Source organism: Suncus etruscus, chromosome 14 (assembly GCF_024139225.1).
Source record: "Suncus etruscus isolate mSunEtr1 chromosome 14, mSunEtr1.pri.cur, whole genome shotgun sequence".
NCBI lineage: Eukaryota > Metazoa > Chordata > Mammalia > Eulipotyphla > Soricidae > Suncus > Suncus etruscus.
Window position 1 is genome coordinate 24,062,593 of NC_064861.1, and position 25,483 is coordinate 24,088,075.

The 25,483-nt window shown below is 40.2% G+C and overlaps 1 protein-coding gene and 1 pseudogene across 2 annotated transcripts; both read right to left on the minus strand.

The window, feature by feature from the left end:
• LOC126027850 (protocadherin beta-16-like) lies at positions 1-24,429 on the minus strand. Of its 2 annotated transcripts, none has more exons than XM_049786885.1 (2): positions 22,156-24,429; positions 1-247 (listed from the first exon to the last, which is right to left on the minus strand). In XM_049786885.1, exons 1-2 carry the CDS (start codon positions 24,427-24,429, stop codon positions 101-103), a joined length of 2,421 nt encoding a protein of 806 aa, XP_049642842.1. In that variant the 3' UTR covers positions 1-100. The 2 variants fall into 2 exon arrangements, with proteins under 2 accessions (XP_049642842.1, XP_049642843.1); XM_049786886.1 differs by lacking the exon at positions 22,156-24,429 and adding an exon at positions 14,472-16,745.
• LOC126027494 (protocadherin beta-9-like) lies at positions 7,827-10,919 on the minus strand (annotated as a pseudogene).
• Positions 24,430-25,483: the final 1,054 nt, after the last annotated feature.

Here is a 25,483-nt window from a genome sequence, read left to right on the forward strand (position 1 = left end):
AGTTGCAGTAGTTGTTGAGCATGACCTAGTGTGGACACACACAGAAAATATAACACTCAGTTGACATGAAAAAAGCACACGAGAAATTTGTAAACCATAATCACTGAATATTTAATCCCAAACTATTGCGGAATGAAGGATTTTGCTCTACAACTTCGCCAGTGTTAGTGTCCTGGGGTGGAAAGATGGGCAGAATGGGCTTAAGGAACTTGAAGTCATTGGTGCCAGCGCCCCCAGCCAGGCACACCTCATACCGGTAGCTGTGGGACAGGGTCCCCGCGCCGCTGGCATCCAGCAGCTGTCCCGGAAAGGGCCCGTCGGGCAGACCCGGGTAGGGGTAGCCGCCCCCCGCCGCCGGCCCGGCCCGCCGGCACAGGCGCACGGCCACGAAGGCCAGCACGGAGAAGAGGAAGAGCGACGACACGCACGCCAAGGCCACCACCAGGTAGACGGTGAGGCGGTCGTCGGGCGCCGCGCCGGGCGCCGCGTCGGGCAGCGGCAGGAAGGGCTGCGAGAAGCCATCCACCAGCAGCACGTGCAGCGTGACGCTGGCCGACAGCGGCGGCTCGCCATTGTCCCTGACCAGCACCAGCAGCCTGTGCTTGGGCGCGTCGCGCTCGCTGAGCGGCCGCGCCGTGCGCACCTCGCCATTGTGCGCCCACACGCTGAAGAGCCCGGGCTCCGTGGCCTTGAGCAGCTGGAAGGACAGCCAGGCGTTCTGGCCCGCGTCGCCGTCCACCGCCACCACCTTGCTCACCAGGTAGCCCGCCTCGGCCGCCCTGGGCACCAGCTCGCTGCACGCCGCCGACGCGTTCTGCAGCGGGTACAGCACGAAGGGCGCGTTGTCGTTGCGGTCCAGCACCTGCACGCGCACCCGCGCCTGGCCGCTCAGCGCGGGCGAGCCGCGGTCCTGCGCGCGCACAAAGAACTCGAAGGCGCGCACCGCCTCGAAGTCCAGCGAGCGCAGCGCGAACAGCTGCCCGTTGTCCGCGTTGATGGACACCAGCGAGGCGAGCGGCGGCTGCGGGGGCCAAGGCTCGGGGCCCGGCAGCAGCGAGTAGGTCAGCTGCGCGTTGCTGCCCGCGTCCGCGTCCGTGGCGCTCACGCTGCCGATGTGCAGCGCGGGGCTGTTGTTCTCGCCCACCAGCAGGGTGTAGGAGGGCTGGCTGAAGGCGGGGGCGTTGTCGTTCACGTCGGACACCTGCACCCTGATGGTGTGCTGCGTTGCCAGCCTGGGACTGCCCAGGTCTGTCACCGTGATGGTGATGTTATATTCTGCCTGCTGCTCTCTGTCCAGTGGTTTTTCTGTTTCCAAAGAGTAGTATTTTTCAATCGAAGGTTTCAGCTTGAAGGGAAGATCATCTGGAATAACACAATTCATCCTCCCATTGTTTCCAGAGTCTCTATCATGGATACTAAAAACCATAACTACAGTCTCTGGCGAATTTTCTGGGATTGGACTGGTAACTGAGGACACTGATATTTCAGGAGCATTGTCGTTCACATCCAACACCTGAATTCTCACTGTTGATTTTCCAAAGAGCCCTCCTTCGTCTGTGGCTTGAATAATTATTGAGTAAGATTTTCTTTTTTCAAAATCCAACAATGCCCTTAAATAAACTTCTCCAGTTTTGGGAAGAATTTCAAATGTCTTGCTAATATCTTCTAAAGCATGGGAAAAGGTGTATGATATGTCTCCATTTTTTCCTGAGTCTATATCCCTAGCTGAAACAGTGACTACCAATGTGCCTAATACGCTATTCTCTGGAATCTCCACTTCATAAAACTGCTTCTCAAACTCAGGAGCATTGTCATTAGCATCCACAACCACCACTTTAATGGAGGAAGTCCCAGACCTGGGAGGGGACCCGCCATCCAAAGCAGTGAGGATGAAACTGAGTTCGGATTGTGTTTCATAATCCAATGCTTTATCCAGGATTAATTCTGGGTATTTTCTATGGTCTGGATGGATTCTCATTTTAACATAGAAATGAGAGTTAGGGCTTATTGTGTAGTTTTTCAATGCATTGATTCCCACATCTAAATCTATTGCACTCTCCAGCAAGAATACAGAACCAACTGCACTATTCTCTGGTATTTCTAGGCGCATTTCTTTTTCTAAGAATTCAGGAGAGTGGTCATTTATATCCGTGACTTGGAGCTCAATCCGTAAAAGCTGCAAGGGATTTTTCATTAACACCTGAAAATGCAGCACACAAGGCTCCGTGGAGCCACAGAGTTCTTCCCGGTCTATGGCTTCACTTAAGAGCAAATTCCCTGAGGTTAAGTCCAGCTGCAAACGCTGTTTGTTATCAATAGAGACCACCCGAGCTTCCCTTAACAACAGCTCACCCACTTCCAGTTCCAAGTCTTTTGCTAAATTACCTACAAAATTCCCACTCTGCATTTCCTCTGCCACAGAAAAGTGACTAGTCTTGGTATCTGCCTGAGACATTCCCAGCAAAACAAAGAGAAGCAAGACTTGCCTTATCCATAGCGTATTCATCTCTTGGATTTCCATAGCTGCTTTCCCAAAGACTTCAGCTCAGCCTCATAATGTTGGAAGACATGCACCTAATTTCTTGTAGAATCTTATCTTTTAACCCTTCTTTTTAGCTTCTAATCTGCTCCATCATGGTGTGCTCTTTGTTTCCCAGTGCTCTGTATATAACTGGGTAACTTCTAGGACATTATTCAAGCAGATTTTCCCCCAAGTTATCCTGCAGCGCCACCATGTGTCTCTACAGATTTTCAGAATTTGATGAAGTTGCCTGTGCATTCTATTCACATAAATGTCCTCCAGAAACAAGTGTTTTGTGTTTTAAGTATTTAGAATTATATTCCATCTTTCATAAAGTACTTCATGTTCTTTAAATTTGTGATACTGTTAGTATTTGTTTCCAGGCATTATAAAGATCTCTCCCCACTCTCAGTAAAACCAAATAAGCTATGTGATTTCTACCCTCAGGAACTTAGTATATTTTGAGAAGATTTAAAATCGGAAAGATAGAGTGTAATGCTGTTAAACTCAACACAAATTTATAACTACCTGGAAGTATTAAGTGGATGGGGAAACAAACATGATTTGTTTTAGAAGTCCTCTCATAGAAGGTGAAACTAGATTAAGCAAGAGATAGAACATAAATTGCTCTTGAATCATCAGGAAGTCTTTGTTTAGGCTTCCTTGGTATTAATGAAGTGTGAACTGGGAAAAAATCATGTGTTAATTTGAAATTATATTGGAAGGGACACATTATGCAAATCCACACTTTACTTCCTTGTGACATACAAAAATTTAATACAAGCATGTTAGTTTTATTGAAAACAAAATTATTCATGGATCTGGCTTCCTTCAGGTTCCCAACATTTATTATATCTGTAAGTATGGTCACACACTTTCTCTTTCAGCATAGAGAATATAAAAGAGATTCTTTACCTAAATAAAATAGTTTACCTGATTATAATTACTGAAGTAATAAAACTAGCACTGAACCCATAATATTTCATGAGATCCAGAATTATGGGTTAAAATTTTAGTCTCAGAATTTGAAGACCATCTTTTATCTTTTCTTTATTTTCATTTTGTCTAGGATTAGCTGTTAATCTTGGGTAATTTTAGTCCTACCCAGATTATGTGAATGATACATTATGAGGGAAATTAGAATCAGTGTTGAAAGATGATCAATATGTTCAATATATGAAACATTAAATTCTTCAACAAGGAATAGAGGATTGAAAATATAGCCCAAATGCATAAAATGCTTGCTTTGCACAAAGCTAGCCTCTTTGATTTGCAGCACTCCTGAGCACCACCAGAACTTATCCTGTGCACAGAACCAGTAGTAAGCCCTGAGCTCAGCTGAGTTTGGTCCTTCCTCAAAAATAGTGAACAAAGGAGATATCCAATAAGTTTATCTCTTTTTTGGTGGGGAGAGTTCTCAAGAAGTGTTCAGGGTTCCTGAGGACTACTGCTAGAGATACTTGACCAACCAGGCCAGCAGTTTAATGCAAGGACCAAAGGTTGTGATGCTCCTCTGGTCCTATGATACTGAAGACTAGCAGATTTATGCTTAGAAGACTTCATGGCTACATACTATTATACTTTTGAGGTCATATTCTATAAACAATTAAACCTGGGTTGAGTACAAAATAAATTTGTATCCTAATTGCTGTACTATATCCCTAACAAGTTTATTTTTTGTTCATTTGATTTGGGGCCATATCTGTGAAAGCTCAAGGCTTACTCCTGGATCTGTACTCGAAGATCATTGACATCACTCCTGGCAAGGCTTTGGCAAGCATATGCATGCTGGAGACTGAATCCAGGTAAGCCACATGCAAAGGAAATCTCTCTCCACTGTGCTATCTCTCTAGCCTCACAAGTTTATATTTTAACATCTAAGCACATTATACACTCCTTAAAAGGTAAACAGACGATTGAGAAGTCAATTTCTACAAAAGGTTAGAAATTAAAAAGTAACTCTATAGAAATTGAAATAAAACTTTAAAAAGTTGATTGAGTACATTATCCTCCATTTTTTAAAACACCCACAAAGAGTGGTGAGTGCAGTTAGAGAAACAACTACACTAACAACTATCATGACAATGTTAGTGAGTGAGAGAAATAGAATGCCTGTCTTAGATACAGGAAGCGGGGAGGGGATAATGAGATGGGGGTATTGGTGGTGGGAATCTTGCACTGGTGAAGGGGGATTGTTCTTTTCTATAATTAAAACCCATGTTCATAATCATGGTGCTTAAATAAAGATGTCATAAAGAAAAATGACACATCCACTAAAAAGATAAAATATAATTAACATTATATAAACTCACAAGTATTTAGAACATACAAGTGAATAGACATTTGCTTTATGTCAGAAAGCAAATGAATGAGCAGTCAAATGAACAGTTCTACTAAGTGTCTAAAAATAAAGTTTCTAAAGTAGAGGTATTTACAAGAAAGTTGGATGTTTTCTCATATAGTCTCATTTCAAAACATACAATAATTCAAGGAAATTAACTATAGGACTAAAGTCAATTAAGCATAAAAAGAAGTTATATGTTGAAAATATTTATATGAGAGTTATTCTCAATTATTCTCACATCATACTGAAAATATAAACATTTTAAAGTTAGAGAATAGTTCATTATTTGGAACAAATATGTGGAACTTGAACTATATATAGTTTTGGAGATTCTAGGCAGAGCTGTTAAAATGTAAGATGTAAAACTAAAACTAAGGGAATTCAACAAAAATATTTTATCTAAACCATGTGTTTCTAGCTCCTTATTATGAAAGAATCTTTGCTTGTAGTTATCAGGTAAAAAAAGCCTAACTTAATCCCTAATACTCCCCAGAAAACATGAGAGAATTTTAACATAGACAATATTAAAAAGGCAGAGACCAGAGACATGTACAACAGGTAGGACAATTGCCTTGCTTGCAGCTACTAGAGTTTGATTTCTGGCACCCTTTATGGTTCCTTGAACTCATCAGGAGTGGCTCCTTAATGCAGAGACAGGAGTAAGTCCTGAGCACAAGTATGTCCCAAAACAAAAACCATGAAAATTTAAAGTTTACATACTGATATTTTATTTTAGGGTTTCCTATGGAAAAAACCCTATCCTAGAATTATTGCACTAAAGTACCATTATATGACTCATGATATTCGTAAAGAACTTTTATATATATTTATATATACACATATTTTAAAAATTTTAATAATATATATTGTGATCAAAATCTTTCACACTACTATTTAAGGTACATAGTGACAATAAATCAGGGTCATTCCCACCACCAGTGTTGTCCTCCCTCCACCCTTATTCCCAGCATGAATCCCATATCTCCCTCGCTTGCCCCCTAGACTGATAGTGTAACAGCTCTCCTCTATTTATAGCTTGTTGTAGATTGGGTTTTGATTCTGTTGTCATTGACTTTGAGTTTAGTGCTTAAGTCTGATCATGTACTTCCCATTTTCTCCATTATATGTTTCCTCCTGTTCATTATTGCTTGTTTTTTTTGTTTGCTTGTTTTGTTTTGTTTTTGTTTGTTTAGCTTTGCTTTTTGGGCCATGCCTGGTGATGCTCGGGGGTTTGTGCTGAGAAAACACTCCTGGCTTAAGGGACTATATGCGATACTGGGGGATCGAACCAAGGTCGGTCCTGGGTCAGCCACGTGCAAAGCAAAAGCCCTACCACTGTGCTATCAGTTCGGACCCGATTTTTTTTAACTTGTGAAATCTTTATTTGATTTTATTTTTTTAGTAATTTTTATTGAGACCCAGGTGAATTGCAAGTTTTTCATAATTATATTTAAGGTACATAGTGACAGTGAATTAGGGCAATTCTCTACCACCAGTGTTGACTTCTCTTTGCCCCTGTTCCCAGCATGCATCCCATACTTCCCCTCTTTGCCCCCTGGACTGCTAGTGTAACCGGTCTCCTTAATTTATGATGCAGAAAAAATGATTCAAGTTCTGTTGGGGAAAAAAGTGGGTAGGAATCCATCTAGAAGCTATAAATATCAATTTAAAAGAAAAGGGGGAGAGAGAGAAAATGAAAAAGAAAAAGCAACAACAAAATACACTACAGCCACACACACACACACACACACACACACACAACAACAACAACTACTAAACAATGACACCAAAAAAGAATAAAGGATGGTGGCCAGGTTTTGTATGATTGTTTTTTTGTTTTTTGTTTTTTTGTTTTGTTTTGCATAGGCACATTAAGTATTGGGGAAATTTGAAAGGGCCTGAGAGATACAGGGTTTCTCCACCCTTCAAACATACAGTCATGGGAACAACTACAGTCTCCAGATATGCTCATTATCGGACCCCAAAGTCTTTTTTATGGTGCCAAGAAATGTTCTGCTCAGTTGTGGCTGACAAAATCAGTCCTCTATAATTAGAGATCTTGATATTTGCACAGATCATAGGCAAATCTTGCTTGTTTTTAACATATCACATTGTAGGAATTCCCTCAAAAGCTGTGGTCCTCAGATATACTCTTATATAAAAAAATATATCTATTTGGGAAAAAAGGAGGGTACCAGGACCCAACGCTGCTGGGTGTGACCCTCAAACCAAAAAATATATAAATAAAATAAAACAAAATACAGGAATAAGAATTAAAGCAATTTTCTAAACATCAACTCTATAATTAAACAGCAAAAGGAACACTGCTTTTAAGAATCTAAAAAATTATTTTCAACCTAGAAATTTATACCCAAATTACCTATCAAATAGAAATAAAGAAGCAATACCTTCAAATGACAAAACTTCAAAGAATTTTATCTCCACCATATCATTTTAATGAAGGTGTTTAGAGATATCTGCCAACTTAGTAAGTAAATAAAGAAGATTGTAGTAGATCTTGTAAAACTTATCAATGTAGAAATGTAGTAACAAGAAATAAACTCTAGTGTGACAGCCTATAGACAAACCAGTGTAAATTAGCTGTGAACTCATTTCCTAGAGCAAAGTGTTACATAGATGATCTTTATGTTCTGTGTTTTTCATCCCTCTCTATTATACAGCATGCTCATTAAAATAGAGCATAGAGATCTAGAAAATAAATAGAACTAATTGTCAGCACTGCAAATATAAAAATAAATTTTATTCATCGAGTCATGAAAATAATAACAGCAAATAGAAAATCATGTAAATAAAATGCAGCAATTATGTTTTTCAAAAAGATAATAAATAATTACAGCAATGTATATTTTGAAGTAATTTTAGCATTGTAGATGATTTGTTGGGTATAATGGAAGGGAGACTCAGGTGGTACTGAGGAGGCTATGGGGTGCTAGTTCAATGCTATTGATTGAGTTCAGGGCTTTTGCCTACAAGGATATGCTCCAGCCTTTGAGAATTTTCCCATGCCCAGTAGTATTTTTGAGCAATACCTAAATAGCTATATTGGGAGAAAGGAAATATGCAGGGTGTAAGTCTGATTGCTGTAAAGTAAAACATTAACTAATTTTTATTATAAAAAGAAGTGACTTCATGTATAAAGCAATATTAAAATATAGAAGAACAAATATATAACTTAAGAGCATTGGTATCTACTCATAAGAAACTACACAGTATGTAAAGGAAATAAGAAACTTATTTAAATAATGTTTATTCTCAATTTGGAATTTAAATTTGAAAATAAAATTAATTTAAGAAACAGAGATAATCAAGGATGTGTGTATTTGCCTTGCATATGGCAGGGACTGGTTTAATCTCCATCAATGTGTAGAGTCTCATAATGCAGTCACATGATCACTGAGCATGGAACAGGAGTAAACCATGAATATCACCGGGTATAGAGAATTCCCAGATAAAATTTAAAATAAAATAACTATAATATTTGAAACACTATATTTTGATAATTAACTAATCACACATTTCAAATGTTTATATTTAATGCATTTTATTTTATTTTGTTTGAAATGAGGACATCTATTTTAAAGAATGGCTATAGTTAAAATTTTAAATATTAATTATTGGTAGTATATTTAAAGATGATAAAATAATAATATGAATATAGGATATTACTGGCATTCAATCTAGCTCATAAAATGACCCTTTTATTCTTATCTGCAGAGTAACAAGTATTTTCTTTTAAATATTAGATTACCAGTTTTTAGAACACTATTAAAAAGACTAAATATGGGCAGAAGAGCAGGTGTGAATCTTATGATGGAAAATCCAAGTAGTTAATATCATCAAATGCAGTAGACAGAATATATTAGAATAATCAAATCACTGGCTTTCTAAATGAACACTAAGAAATTATAATACATTTTAAAAGTATTAAACCTAATAGCTATTATTTTGAATAGGCACTAATGAAAACTAACCATAGATTGATGCAAAAGTAAATTAGGACATAATAATGTTGCAAAAAAGAGGGAATTTGCAACTGGGTTTAATGAAACTAATTAATAATTTGGACTGCACAGTTAATATCATTAAGATAATATGATCTTTGAAAATACTAAGAAATATTTTTAAATGTTTTTAATTTTTTAAAATGCTTGAAGAGTATAAATCTATAGTTATTAAAGAAAGTGGGATTTTCTTCACCATGGGTCCCATTATTGTGATCCTGGATATCAGGTAAGATAGGCTTCAGAAATTTTGAAGTCATTGGTGCCAGCGTCCCCAGCCAGACATACCTCATACCAGTAGCTGTGGGACAGGCTTGCACAGCCTCAAAGTCCAGTGAGCGCAGCGCGAACAGCTGCCCATTGTCCATGTTGATGGACTGCCTATGTGCAGTGTGGGGCTATTGTTCTCGTCCACCAGCAGGGTGTAGGAGGGCTGGCTGAAGGTGGGGACGTTGTCGTTCACGACGAACACCTACACTATAATGGTGTGCTGTGTTTTCAACCTGGGCTGCCCATGTCTGTACACTGTGCTTTATTAGGCCTGCTGTTTTCTGTCCAATGATCCATCTGTCATTAATATGTAAAAACTTTCCACAGATGGGTTTTTTTTAATAAAGGGCTGATCATCTTGAATATTATACATCATCTATCCATTTTCTCCTGATCATCTTTTATCTTAAAAACAGCTGATACAAGCTGGAGCAATAGCACAGTGGTAGGGTGTTTGCCTTGCACATGACTGACCCAGGACAGACCTTGGTTCAATCCTCAACATCCCATATGGTCCCCCAAGCCAAGAGCGATTTCTGCGTGCATAGCCAGGAGTAATCCCTGAACATCACTGGGTGTGGCCCAAAACAAAACAAAACAAAAAAACAGCTGGTATAGTATCTGGAGAGTTGTCAGGCACTTTGTTGGATATTGATGACATTATGAGTTCAGGGAGATTGTCATTGCTGTCCAATACTTTCACCAAAACTGTACTTGTAGAAAGGACCCATATCCATTGCCTGTATATTTATTTTAAAAGACTTTATTAGCTAATAATCTAACAACACTTCATGAACAATTTCCCCAGAAAAATGATTGATTTGAAAGGTTGTTACAATATCCTCACAAGCTTCAAAAAATGAAAAGGATATGTTTCCATAAATGCCAGACTCACTATCACTTACAGAAACCTTACAATACTGGGTTATTCTCCAAAATCTGTGTCTATACATCACCCGAGAAAACTCTAGGGAATTGTCATTTACACCCAGGATTACAATGTGTATAATGGTTGTCCCATACTTAAGTGAAGACCCTCCATCAAGTGTTATGTAAAATGAAGTCTTCTCGTGTCTCTCAATCCAGTGTCTTGTCCAAAAGTAACTCTGAATATATCACTCCTTTATCACTTTATCCTTTATAACATTATTAATTTTAATATGGAAAAAGGAATTGAGGCTGATTTTTGGGTACCAGTACTTCTGTGCTCTTTCAAGCCAAAATGTCATTCCTTTGGCTGTATTTCTAATATCTTTAAAGCCATCTGCTTGTCCTGAAACACTGGTGAATAATCATTGTTGTCTCTGACTCTCAGCTCAACCTGGTGAATACGAAAGGGGTCATCCATTAAAATTCGGAAATACAAAACACAAGACTTAGTTTTGCCACAAAGCTTCTCTCGGTCCAGCTTCTCATTTGTCCTTAAATCACCAGTATGAGAATCCAAGAGTAAGTGTTATTTGTTATCATCCAAGATTACCCTGGCTCCTCTTGTAATCAGTTCTTGCTCCCCTAAATCCAGATCCTTTGTATATTTGCCACAAATGATCCTCTCTCTTTTTTCTCTGCCACTGAATATGGTGGCAACTCAGAGCTTGCCAAAAATAATCCTCCAAGAAGAAAGAGAAATAGTACTTGCCTTTGTCTGTTGCAGTACAAACCTCTGACCTCCATTACTTCTCCTGAACTTGTCAGACATCAGAATTGGTCACAATCACAGCTCCCAGCAGAAAGAAACAGCATCTACAAAACTCAGACCTAATCTGCATACTAGCAAGGGTCTAGTTCTTTTTCTCTTGTCCAATCTTGGGTCACTACTGTTTTTCTCCCAGCCTGCCTACTCAGATTTTCTTTTTTAGTTTGTGACTGCAGAATTGCCAGTTGAAGTAATCTACCATCTCTTTAGTCTGCCGAGCTGCCTCATGGCCTCCAGCAGATTCACTCAAATACAAATTTGTAAATATCTTCCTATATGTTTAAATTTGTTCTTAAGCCATTAAATGTTATTTTGTAAAATATGTATAAATAGAGACCATTTATAATGTTGAGGTCTTTTTACTTCTTTATGGGGAAAGTTAAAATGTCAACTGTTGGAAAAAATTTTGTTTTGGCTTTTGGACCACAACTCGTGGTTTTCAGGGCTTACTCCTGATTCTGTGCTCAGAGATTACTTTTGACTGTCTTGTGTGATCATGTAGGATACAAGGATAATGTCCCAGGCAAGAGCCCTACTTGTTCTATTGCTGTACTATTCTGTAATATTCCCCTGGCAATACAAATATAATTTTCTAGTACTTAACTCTGTTAATCTCATTGTGTTAGATTTAGTTCTGCACAAGTCATTTCACTCTAACACAACTCTCATACAGTTTCGGCAACTAAGAAGAAAATTATAGTGATGCTTGGAGCTACCAGAATAGTAGATTTTACATTTCTGGCAACATCAGAGGGACATTATAAAAGTGACCAAAGAACATGATTCACATCAGTTTTTTTCAAATTTTAATTATGTTGGCTAAATAGAATTATCATCATGTAATCCAGAAGGAAGCTTTCAATCTGAACCCTCTCTGTGCTTAGTACATGTATGATCACCCTATAAACATACATGCATGATCACCCTATAAATAGTATTGCTTCCTATTTCATTCTCATTTGTTCCTTCTACAGAGTGGCACTACTTTTAGAATAGAAGCTAAGTTTTATTCTTCTGTGGTAAGTAAATAATATATAAAAAGCTTTCTGTACTAATATGCTTCATCCTAGGATCTGTGCAAGAACCAAGATCTCTAAGTACATAATACTGACTACAACAACTGCAACTATGCAGAATTTGTACTGCATAAGAAAGATTTTATTCTAGGCTTCATTTTAGGACCTATGCAAAAACCAAGATTACTAACTACAAAAGATCGACTTTGACAGTGACTGAGCAGAATTTTCTTTGGGATCATAGAGACAATTTTCTCTGGGACCAAAGAGAAATAGAGACAACCGACAAGCCTGAAGTCAGTCATCTGACAGTTTGCTACATGGGTGGAGACACCTTATATCTCTTAGGCCAATGGAATTTCCTTTCTAATTTTCCCCAACATTTGCTGTGCCAATGCAAAAAAAGCCACATCTGCTCTCTTCCTCCATTGTTTTTCTCTTTTATTCTTTTTCTTTTTTAATTTTACCTATATTCTAGATAGGGGCTCAGGCATTAGTCATAGAACCATAGAACTTGAGTTATTTTGAGCTGTCTCAAATTACTATGTCTTCTTACAAATTGAGAAAAGAAAAAATGGATTGGGCCTGGGATCCAAATGGTCTTAGGAGCTTTGAGTGGAGAAAAAAAAGGTGTCAGATCTAAATAACTATCCCAAAGTCAATGACAATAGAATCAAGAGACACAAACTACAACAAGCCAAACACACAATGGACCTGTTATATTGGTAGTCCTGAGAGCATGAAGTGGAGGTATGGGATTTATGCTGGGAACCAGGGTGGAGGAAGGTCAATACTGGTGGTGGGAATGACCCTAATTCACTGTCACTAAATGCCCAAAATACAACTGTGAAAGACTTGTAACTCACAATGGTGTCATTAAAACAAGATATAAATGGTAGTGAGTTGGTTATGAAACTATATTAAGGTCTTTGCTCTTCTTTTTAATAATTATTGCTTTCTTTTAGTCTATGCAATTTTTGCTTCATTTCACTCACATGCCTTTTTTCTTACATAAGCTTTAACATAACTTGCAGAATTAAAGTATGTTATTTTGTAAAATATGTATAAGTTCCTCCTTTATTCTAATATAACCCATTTTCTCTGCATTTTATAATCAGAGGTAAAGAATAGGCCTTACTATAGTCTGTTCTAACATCATTGAAAGTACAAACAGCATTATAACATCTTCCTCATATCGAATTTTATCCAACGATGTGATATACAAAAATATTGTTCCTTTAATAAAGGAAAGTGTACCAGTTAAGGTGAAAGATTTTTATAGGAAAGTAATACTAGATATTCTCCCAAACACAAAAGATTAACTATAAATGAAAAAGCATAACTTGGGTTGAAAATTTTTGTAGTTTTCAGCTAATTAGGACTTAATTGTTAGATCTTATAAATCTACCACTCACCACTGATTTTTAAATTCAGATTAAAAGCAGATTGTTAAATACTTCTAGGGCACAGAATTCAAGCCTTACATATGCCTGATCCTGCTTTGATCCCAGGCACCATATCTGGTCCCTCAAACAGTTATGGAAGTGATACCTAAGCATAGATTCAGGAGTGAACCTCAAATAATCCTGGTATAACTCAAAATTCAAACCAAAATTCAAAACAAAAATGTTCATGTGATCCTATAGGATTCTGAAAGTTTGCTTTTGAATTTATATTACATCTCACAGTGAGTTCTTATTATTAGATTACATGCTTATATCATATATCAAATATTACTTTTTAAAGGCAGGAAGCTAGAACTTATTTTTGGGAATAGTGAAGATTGTCTACGAACCTCACACATGTGAGATATGAACTGAATGAAACTTGGGTCACATCCCCCAATGCCAGAAAATAGAAAGTTTAAGAGAAAGAACATAGTGTATGAAAGTTGAAATGAAAACTAAAGTTACTACTCAACAATACCAATTTGGAAGGAAAAACAAGAATTATAAATAGTATACAGATCTCATGCAGCAAGTTATTTGACTAATTAATTATTGGAAATAATAAAATAAATACAAATTCAGAAAGAGAAATGTTTACTATTGATTTTGAAGACAATATTCGTTTAACTCATTAGGAAGATAGTGAATGTTTCTTATATGAATAAGAAAAAAGAAATTTGTGTATTAAAGCATAACATTGGAAATCGACAATAAATAAGAAAAAATTTTTTTTGGTTTTTGGTTTTTGGGCCACACCCGTTTGACGCTCAAGGGTTACTCCTGGCTATGTGCTCAGAAATCACCCCTGGCTTGGGGGGACCATATGGGACGCCAGGGGATCGAACCGCGGTCCGTCCTACGCTAGCGCTTGCAAGGCAGACACACTATCTCTAGCGCCACCTTCCCAGCCCCAAGAAAATAATTTTTGTAAAGCTTAATGTGATACTAAGCGTAAAATTAACAAAATTAACAACAGTATAGTAAAATAAATAAATAAATTTAAGGAGATGTTTCTCTTATTCATTGAATCCAAAACTCTTACGAAATGACAGGTTTTCATCCACAACGCTCCCTGTACAGGGAAACTGAAAATCAGGGGTCAATGGTTTAACAAACTTGAAGTCATTGGTGCCAGCTCCCCCCGCCAGGCACACCTCATACCGGTAGCTGTGGGACAGGGTCCCCGCACCGCTGGCGTCCAGCAGCTGTCCCGGAAAGGGCCCGTCGGGCAGACCCGGGTAGGGGTAGCCGGGCCCCGCGGCTGGCCCGGCCCGCCTGCACAGGCGCACGGCCACGAAGGCCAGCACCGAGAAGAGGAAGAGCGACGACACGCACGCCAAGGCCACCACCAGGTAGACGGTGAGGCGGTCGTCGGGCGCCGCGCCGGCCGCCGCGTCGGGCAGCGGCAGGAAGGGCTGCGAGAAGCCGTCCACCAGCAGCACGTGCAGCGTGACGCTGGCCGACAGCGGCGGCTCGCCATTGTCCCTGACCAGCACCAGCAGCCTGTGCTTGGGCGCGTCGCGCTCGCTGAGCGGCCGCGCCGTGCGCACCTCGCCATTGTGCGCCCACACGCTGAAGAGCCCGGGCTCCGTGGCCTTGAGCAGCTGGAAGGACAGCCAGGCGTTCTGGCCCGCGTCGCCGTCCACCGCCACCACCTTGCTCACCAGGTAGCCCGCCTCGGCCGCCCTGGGCACCAGCTCGCTGCACGCCGCCGACGCGTTCTGCAGCGGGTACAGCACGAAGGGCGCGTTGTCGTTGCGGTCCAGCACCTGCACGCGCACCCGCGCCTGGCCGCTCAGCGCGGGCGAGCCGCGGTCCTGCGCGCGCACGGAGAACTCGAAGGCGCGCACCGCCTCGAAGTCCAGCGAGCGCAGCGCGAACAGCTGCCCGTTGTCCGCGTTGATGGACACCAGCGAGGCGAGCGGCAGCTGCGGGGGCCAAGGCTCGGGGCCCGGCAGCAGCGAGTAGGTCAGCTGCGCGTTGCTGCCCGCGTCCGCGTCCGTGGCGCTCACGCTGCCGATGTGCAGCGCGGGGCTGTTGTTCTCGCCCACCAGCAGGGTGTAGGAGGGCTGGCTGAAGGCGGGGGCGTTGTCGTTCACGTCGGACACCTGCACCCTGATGGTGTGCTGCGTTGCCAGCCTGGGGATGCCCAGGTCTGTCACCGTGATGGTGATATTGTACTCTGATCTTTCTTCTCTGTCAAGCTCTCTCTGGGTTACTAAGGTGAAAAAATTCTTTACTGGAGGTTTTAGAAGAAAAGGAAGGTCATCCTGAATTGAGGAAACAGTCTTCCCATTGTCACCAGAGTCAGGATCAAATACACTGAAGACTGCAACTACCATCTCAGGTGAGTTCTCTGGAATGGGACTGGTGACTGCTGACATGGTCACTTGTGGGGGGTTATCATTCACATCCAGAACCCTCAGTAGAAGAGTGCATTTCCCAGAAAGACCTCCTCCATCGGTGGCCTTGATATCAACTTCATAATACTGTATTGTTTCAAAATCTACTTGTTTTCTCAGTCGAATTTCACCTGTCATAGGATTTACCTCCAAGGTTTTGCTAATGTCCTCTGAAGGTTGAAAGAGTGTATATGAGATTTCTCCATTAACTCCACTATCTAAATCACTAGCAGACACTGTGGTAACCAGAGATCCTATGGAGCTGTCCTCAGGAATATGCACTCTGTAGAGTTGCTGCTCAAATTCTGGGGAATTGTCATTGTTGTCCACCACTTCAATGAGCACCTTGGATGTTCCTGAGCGAGGTGGATTGCCACCGTCCAGCGCCTTCAGGGTTAATGAGATTTCAGGCTCATCCTCCCGATCTAGCTCATTTTCTAACACAAGCTCAGGGTATTTTGTGCCATCACTGCGATTTTGGGTTAGAACCCGAAAATGGGAGTTGGGACTGATTTCATATTTCTGAATATTGTTGCTTCCTACATCCAAATCAACAGCAGGATTCAGAGGAAATGCAATTCCTGGAGGACTATTCTCCGGAATTTTTAAAATCATTTCTCTTTCAGTGAATATGGGAGAATTGTCATTTATGTCCATCACCCTTAGTTCACCCTGAAAGATCTCTAGTGGTTTTTCCATTAATACCTGAAATTGTAGTATGCAAGGCTCTGTTGAACCACACAGCTCTTCTCGGTCCAGTTCCTCCTTTATGAGCAAATTTCCAGTCTGAACCTTGAATTGCAAATGCTCTTTTGACCCTTGAGAAATAATTCGAGCCCCACGAATGGCCATCTCTGTCAACTCCAGTCCCAGATCTTTCCCTAGATTTGCCACCAAGGAACCTCTCTCCGTTTCTTCCACCACTGAATAAGGCCCTAATTCAGAGTTCACCCCCAATGTGCTGAGCAAAACAAAGAAAGTAAGGACTTGCCTTTGTCTCTGGTTGAGCATCCATCCAATCGCCATTGTTCTCTCCAAATTTTTGATTCACAGGAACTTCATGTATGCCCAAAATCCTTGTAGACCCGGTCCTGAGGACTAGACTGAGCTTTAAAGAGGTTTCACACTCACTTTTGCTCTGGCTGAGAAGATTTTTTGTAAGCCTCCGGGCACAGTGAAAATGGCTGGATATAAGAGCTGGAAAGGCAGTTGTTTTCATTCTCTAACCTGCAGCGCCACCATGTGTCCTCACTGTGTCACGCATTCTGGTTTAAATAGGTTCTCTAAACTGTATTTGTAACATAAAATCCTGAATTCTATGCTTATGTGAGTATTTTGTGAATTCACATAGATCTTTGTGTTGTGGCAAGGGAGGATACAATATATTCTATACAAAGAAGCAAAATATTTATTATGTTTTTGACTTTAAAGCTATTGAGTTATTTAGGTGCAAAATGACTTCTAATTAATGTGAGGAAAGTGTCATGAGAACATTTTTATGGTATCTATCATAGAATTAGAAATAAGTAGATACTGCAAAATTGCTACCAATAGTAGTTCTAAATGGAGTAGATGGCTGGTTCAGTTGTAAAGTTCATTCATGACAATGTGGAGCTCCTGTGTTCAATCCCCCATATTGACCAAAAAAGAATCTCCAGCCAAAACATTATTAAATCTCACAAGTTAGTTCCTCTTTCAAATACCCAAACTAAGCTCAAGAGCTATGTTTTCATAATTTTCAAGTTATTCAAAATATTTTTCCAAATAGGCCAATACCAGACTTTTGGATTCTTTCTCTTTTCCACTCTGCCAAATTATGACATGAGTATATTATTTAATTCTCTCTTAAAACATATTTAATGGGGATAGCATGGAGGCAGGGCATTTGCCTTGCATGCAGAAGGACTGTAGTTTGAATCCTGGCATCCCAGTTAGTCCCCCTGAGTCTGCCAGGAGCAATTTCTTGAGCATAGAGCCAAGAGTAACCCCTGAGCATTGCAGGGTGTGACCAAAAAAAAAAAACAAAAAACAAAAACAAAACAAAACAAAACAACAACAAAAATTTTTTTAATGAAATCATTTATGAAGCACCCATTTCAAATACTACTTTCAGAGATTCTTAGTACATTGAGAGCCACACATCTATGGCCACAGGCAATTTTAGAATATTTATATCATTTTCAAATGCCCCCTATCCTTTTCAAATGCCCCCTCTCCTTAAGCTTCCACATTTCTATCTCTTTATCTTACTGTCCTTTAGGTAAAATCACCTGTTATTAGAGTTTTATATCTATTTTAGAATTATATGAGTGAAATAATATGCTGACCTTTGTCACTGACTTCTTTCCCTTAGTTTCAAGTTTCATCCAGTTGTAGCATGTATCAATACTTCATTCCTTTATATGATCAAATAATATTACCTTGTACAGATGCTTCTTTTTAATTATAGATTCATGTTATTTAAGTCTATTTTTGAAATTATGAATAATACGACTATAAACATTTCCTGGATGAGCATTTTCTTTTCTCTAGGAGTATAAAGCCTATTTTACATGGTTTCCTTTTATTCAGTTGATGAATGACCAAATTGAAAATGATGGCACCATTTTCCATCTCCCCACCAGGAGTGTCAGTGTTCTATTCCTTCTCACTAATTACTGACTCTTTAATTCTTGCAATCCTTGATCATGTAAAGTGGCTTCTTATATTTGTATTCATTTATTGAGTATTGACATATAACAATTTTTCATGCATTTGCTGACTATTTATATATTTGTTGAAGAAATGTCTATTTTAATCTTTGTCCTTTTTTTTTTTTTTTTTTTTTTGGTTTTTGGGCCACACCCGGCAGTGCTCAGGGCTTACTCCTGGCTGTCTGCTCAGAAATAGCTCCTGGTAGGCACAGGGGACCATATGGGACACCGGGATTCGAACCAACCACCTTTGGTCCTGGATTGGCTGCTTGCAAGGCAAACGCCGCTGTGCTATCTCTCCGGGCCCTTAAGTTATCATCTTTGTCCATTTTTAAATTGGGCTGTCCTTTCTATGTTCTTTTACATTTTCTATTTGCAAAAAATTTATCATATTTTTATTCTGTTTTATGGGTTTTCCATTTATATAATTTGAATTGTAGTATATGTTTAAAATTTTCATCAATTCAGTATTCTTGTTTATGAGTTTTAGACATTTGTAACTTACATTTTATAGCATTAAATAGATCAAGATGATTTATATTCCTAATATATCAGATCTTAATGTGCATTCTTAGGCCATAAGTAATACTTTTAAACTAAATTACACTGTCAATTTATGGTAGGCAGAGTAACTGCAATCTACCAAAGATATTCAGGTCCCAATCCTTAATTCTGAAGATATATTAATTATATAAAAATAACATTTCACAGACTTGATTAAATTTAGAAATCTATAAAGGAAATATTACCCTAGATTATGTGGGTGGGAGGTGAGAGTATAGAAGAATAATTGAAATATACATGTTTTTGGCTTAAAATGGATTATCCTTGACTCAAATAATGTAAGAAACATCTAAAAACCAGAAAAAATAATGTCCTTTTTTATGGATACCAAAATAAAATGCATTACTTCTGACACCTTGATTTTAACCATGTAAGATCCAGGTCAAGCTAATTTTCTCTTGAAATTGATTGAAGTGTCTGATTAAAGCATACTTAGGTGAGACTTTTTATAAAGCTATTGCATTTATTTTATTCTGAGCAGGGTGGACATTGATATAAAAACAAATAGAAATTGTCAACTAAAATTCCATTTCTACACAGAAGTCCATTGAGTTTGTGAAATAGATGGATCTCACTTCCTTAGTTAAAAAGGACCAGAGTAATCATAGTATTAAGGCATATACCTAGCATGCGATTAAACTTGGTTCAGTCCCCTCAGCCACATAGCCCTTCAAGCAAATATAGTGTGTTTCCCCCTTTGAAGACAAGCTCCAATAAACACTGTAATAGAACATTCAATTCAAGCAGACATGGGATACATTTTACTTTATCTTTAATCAGAATTAAATTGTAAATACATTAAGCTTTCAAAGTTTTCCTTTACTCATGTAAAAGAGGGGAATACACTAACTTAGTGGAGAAAATGATTATGATTACTTATTATGAAAATGATGAATGCGATGAAGACTTGCAGCATATTTCACTAAATTTAAAATTAAAATATAAACTTCAAAATATTAGACCAGGCCATATATTTAGCATCTGTCCATTTGACTGTATAACATAGCATTTATATTTTTAGATATTTACTAGTAAAATATTAGGATTGAATTCCAGTAAGATAGAAGAAAAATGATAGCATAAGTGAAACAGAAGTTGCATTTTATCTGATGAAAAGTGCTCCAGGGAGGACATAATCATATTGTGATTGTCAGGAGTCTCAAATTCTTTTTTTTTTTTTTTTTGGTTTTTGGGCCACACCCGTTTGACGCTCAGGGGTTACTCCTGGCTATGTGCTCAGAAATCGCCCCTGGCTTGGGGGGACCATATGGGACGCCGGGGGATCGAACCGCAGCGCCACCTACCCGGCCCCAAGTCTCAAATTCTTAATTTAATTCTTTTTTTTTTTTTTTTTTTTTTTTTTTTTTTTTTTTGGTTTTTGGGCCACACCCGGTGACGCTCAGGGGTTACTCCTGGCTATGCGCTCAGAAGTCGCTCCTGGCTTGGGGGACCATATGGGACGCCGGAGGATCGAACCGCGGTCCGTCTCCTAGGCTAGCGCAGGTAAGGCAGGCACCTTACCTCCAGCGCCACCGCCCGGCCCTCAAATTCTTAATTTAATTCTATACTGATTATTATCATCAGTTTTTACCCTAAATATTATGGTAGAATATTAATAGTTTCTAAGATATGGCTGACATATTCCAAACATAAATAGGAGCATTTCGAAAATGGGAGGAAAGGGGTGAACTAAATGAGTCATTTCCTTTACAGAGACTTCTTATGTTTCTTACAACATTTTTATGTACATTTATTTTAAACAAATCTAATGTCCCCTGAAAGTTTTCAGGAAGGATGAAAAAATATTATCTGTCTGGGGAGCATGTTCAGGTTCAATCACTCAAGAAAATAACAATGTAGATACAATAACCACTGAATATACTATTTTTTTCTTTGATTTTGGGGCCATAACTTGCATAGCTCGAGCTTGATACTGGCATTAAACTCCTGACAGAGTTTGAGGAGCTATATAGGATACTGGGAATAAAATCTGGGTAGGCTACATACAAGGCAAGCACTCTATATACTGTACTTACTTTACCACCTAAATGTACTATCTTAATGTCCTCAAATGAAAAATGCAATTATCACACAATTAAGCTATTTTCTAAGTGAATATACCTAGCATATATACCTCTTCAATCCAATGAAACTAAATAGAAAGCACTTTAAAAATGTTCAAAATAACACTGAAACACTAATGAAAGAAAGTACAATCAATATAAGATCTAAAAGAAAAATATTAAACCTAAGTATTAAGAGAACAAAGTAGAGTAAGAGCCAGACAGTTCAAGTACACTTTCCTTCCTTCTTTGATAAACACCAGAGTTTGCGCATTACTACACAACATAGTTAATGGTTTGACAACTAAAGATAATTCCTGCAAGGAAATACAATAGATTGAATGTATTTAATTTCTAACTATTTTCTCTGATACATTCCTAACCTAGTCAAGAACAAGTACAACTGATGCCATCATTATACTGAGAGACAGCATTTAGAACCATTCTTGTTTAATGAAGAAAAATGCCATTATTCAAAACAAGGATATTACTTGAGAAAAAAGTTAAGCAACACAGTTGGAATTCAAAAAAATCAAAATAGTTGCCAGCAAAGCCACCAATCATCTTAAATTAATAAGTGTCTCAAAATATGTTTACATGAATATCACTCATTCTCTTCCCAGGATCACAAAATCAACCTATAGCATGTGACATGAAAGGAAACATCAATCACCATTAATATATATAGAAGTATTTTGATGTCTCCAATGTGACCTACTCCAAAAAACCTAGTCCCACACAGTACCTAATAAAAGGGAGAAATATATAAATACATATGCCCTCAATTAGGTAACTGTGAGCTGTAGGAGAGGAAACCTACCTGAGCTGAATAACCAGATCTCTGTAAGAAAAATCACTATTCCATTTTGCATCAAAGTGTATATAATCTGCAGATTTCTCGCCGCTTCCTACACAAGGAGATTTCTAGAGTTAAATAGAACAACAGAACATAAAAGTGAAAAGAGGTAACTACTATCACTGAATACCAATATTGAAATCATTTTGAAAGTTAGGGGTTTCTTCTATTTCCCGCCCAGGGGCATAGTCATGGAAATCAGGCAGAATGGGCTTAAGGAACTTGAAGTCATTGGTGCCAGTGCCCCCCGCCAGGCACACCTCATACCGGTAGCTGTGGGACAGGGTCCCCGCACCGCTGGCGTCCAGCAGCTGTCCCGGAAAGGGCCCGTCGGGCAGACCCGGGTAGGGGTAGCCGGCCCCCGCCGCATGGCCTGCCCGCCGGCACAGGCGCACGGCCACGAAGGCCAGCACAGAGAAGAGGAAGAGCGACGACACGCACGCCAAGGCCACCACCAGGTAGACGGTGAGGTGGTCGTCGGGCGCCGCGCCGGGCGCCGCGTCGGGCAGCGGCAGGAAGGGCTGCGAGAAGCCGTCCACCAGCAGCACGTGCAGCGTGACGCTGGCCGACAGCGGCGGCTCGCCATTGTCCCTGACCAGCACCAGCAGCCTGTGCTTGGGCGCGTCGCGCTCGCTGAGCGGCCGCGCCGTGCGCACCTCGCCATTGTGCGCCCACACGCTGAAGAGCCCGGGCTCCGTGGCCTTGAGCAGCTGGAAGGACAGCCAGGCGTTCTGGCCCGCGTCGCCGTCCACCGCCACCACCTTGCTCACCAGGTAGCCCGCCTCGGCCGCCCTGGGCACCAGCTCGCTGCACGCCGCCGACGCGTTCTGCAGCGGGTACAGCACGAAGGGCGCGTTGTCGTTGCGGTCCAGCACCTGCACGCGCACCCGCGCCTGGCCGCTCAGCGCGGGCGAGCCGCGGTCCTGCGCGCGCACGGAGAACTCGAAGGCGCGCACCGCCTCGAAGTCCAGCGAGCGCAGCGCGAACAGCTGCCCGTTGTCCGCGTTGATGGACACCAGCGAGGCGAGCGGCAGCTGCGGGGGCCAAGGCTCGGGGCCCGGCAGCAGCGAGTAGGTCAGCTGCGCGTTGCTGCCCGCGTCCGCGTCCGTGGCGCTCACGCTGCCGATGTGCAGCGCGGGGCTGTTGTTCTCGCCCACCAGCAGGGTGTAGGAGGGCTGGCTGAAGGCGGGGGCGTTGTCGTTCACGTCGGACACCTGCACCCTGATGGTGTGCTGCGTTGCCAGCCTGGGGATGCCCAGGTCTGTCACCGTGATGGTGATATTGTACTCTGATCTTTCTTCTCTGTCAAGCTCTCTCTGGGTTACTAAGGTGAAAATATTCTTTACTGGAGGTTTTAGAAGAAAAGGAAGGTCATCCTGAATTGAGGAAACAGTCTTCCCATTGTCACCAGAGTCAGGATCTAATACACTGAAAACTGCAACTACCATCTCAGGTGAGTTCTCTGGAATGGGACTGGTGACTGCTGACATGGTCACTTGTGGGGGGTTATCATTCACATCCAGAACCCTCAGTAGAAGAGTGCATTTCCCAGAAAGACCTCCTCCATCGATTGCCTTGATATCAACTTCATAATACTGAATTATTTCAAAATCTACTTGTTTTCTCAGTCGAATTTCACCTGTCATAGGGTTTAATTTCAAGGTTTTGCTAATGTCCTCTGAAGGCTGAAAGAGTGTATATGTGATTTCTCCATTAACTCCACTATCTAAATCACTAGCAGACACTGTGGTAACCAGAGATCCTATGGAGCTGTTCTCAGGAATATGCACCCTGTAGAGCTGCTGCTCAAATTCTGGGGAATTGTCATTGTTGTCCACCACTTCAATGAGCACCTTGGATGTCCCTGAGCGATGTGGATTGCCACCGTCCAGCGCCTTCAGGGTTAATGAGATTTCAGGCTCATCCTCCCGATCTAGCTCATTTTCTAACACAAGCTCAGGGTATTTTGTGCCATCACTGCGATTTTGGGTTAGAACCCGAAAATGGGAGTTGGGACTGATTTCATATTTCTGAATATTGTTGCTTCCTACATCCAAATCAACAGCAGTATTCAGAGAAAATGTAATTCCTGGAGGACTATTCTCCGGAATTTTTAAAATCATTTCTCTTTCAGTGAATATGGGAGAATTGTCATTTATGTCCATCACCCTCAGGTCAGCCTGAAAGATCTCTAGTGGTTTTTCCATTAATACCTGAAATTGTAGTATGCAAGGCTCTGTTGAACCACACAGCTCTTCTCGGTCCAGTTCCTCCTTTATGAGCAAATTCCCAGTCTGAACCTTGAATTGCAAATGCTCTTTCGACCCTTGAGAAATAATTCGAGTCCCACGAATGGCCATCTCTGTCAACTCCAGTCCCAGATCTTTTCCTAGATTTGCCACCACAGAACCTCTCTCCGTTTCTTCCACCACTGAATAAGGCCCTAATTCAGAGTCCACCCCCAACATGCTGAGCAAAACAATGAAAGCAAGGACTTGCCTTTGTCTCTGGTTGAGCATCCATCCAATCGCCATTGTTCTAAAATTTTTCATTCACAGGATCTTCATGTATGTCAGGATTCTTGTAGACCTGGTCTTGAGGACTAGACCTAGCTTTAAAGAGGTTTCACACTCACTTTTGCTTTGACTGAGGAAGCTTTTGGTATGCTTCCTGTCACCCTGAAACTGGCTGTATATGAGAGCTGGAAAGGCAGTTGTTTTCATTCTCTAACCTGCAGCGCCACCATGTGTCCTCACTGTGTCACACTTCTGATTTAAATAGAATGGCTAAACTGCATTCATAACATAAAATCCTGAATTCTATGTTTCTGTGTTTTGTGAATTCACATAGAGCTTTGTTGTGGCAAGGGAAGATACAATACATACTATACTAAGAAGCAAACTTAATTATGTTATTGACTATATCTCTTGGGGTTAATTATTATATAAAGAAATATTTTAAGCTAAAAGGAATATATATTTTGGTGCAAAATGACTCCTAATTAATGTGAGGAAAGTGTCACAAAAAAATTTTTTATGTATTTACCATAGAATTACAAATGAGTAGATACTGCAAAATTGCCACCGATAGCATTTCTAAATGGAGTGTTTGGGGACAGGTTCAGTGGTAAATTTCATCCCTTGCAATGTGGAATACCTGTGTTCAATTCCACATTGACCAATAAAGAATATTCATCCAATACATTATTAAATTATAATTATTATTAAATTATAATTTCAAATATCCAAACTAAGCTCATGTTTTTATTATTTTCAAATTATTAAAAAATATTTTCCCATATAGGCAGATGACAAACTTTTGGATTTTTTTCTTTCCTCCCCCTAAAAATTATGACATTGAGTATACTGTTTAATTCTCTCTTAAAACCATTTTAATGAAATCATTTGGGAAATGTTCACCCATTTCAAGTACATACTTTCAGAGTTTCTTAGTACATTGAGAGCCACTAATCTATGGCCATAGGCAATTTTAGAATATTTGTATCATTAAGTTCTACATTTCTATCCCTTCATCTTACTGTCCTTTAGGCAAAATCACCTGCGATTAGAATTTTATCTCTATTTTGGA

What these genes read in the sequence shown, in the direction of transcription:
- LOC126027850 (XM_049786885.1), bottom strand. Translation starts at nt 24,429, where the DNA reads ATGGCGATTGGATGGATGCTCAACCAGAGACAAAGGCAAGTCCTTGCT. An exon ending in CCCACAGCTACCGGTATGAG is followed by an intron (nt 248 to 22,155) that starts GTGTGCCTGGCG and finishes TACCGGTATGAG; the next exon opens with GTGTGCCTGGCTGGGGGCGC.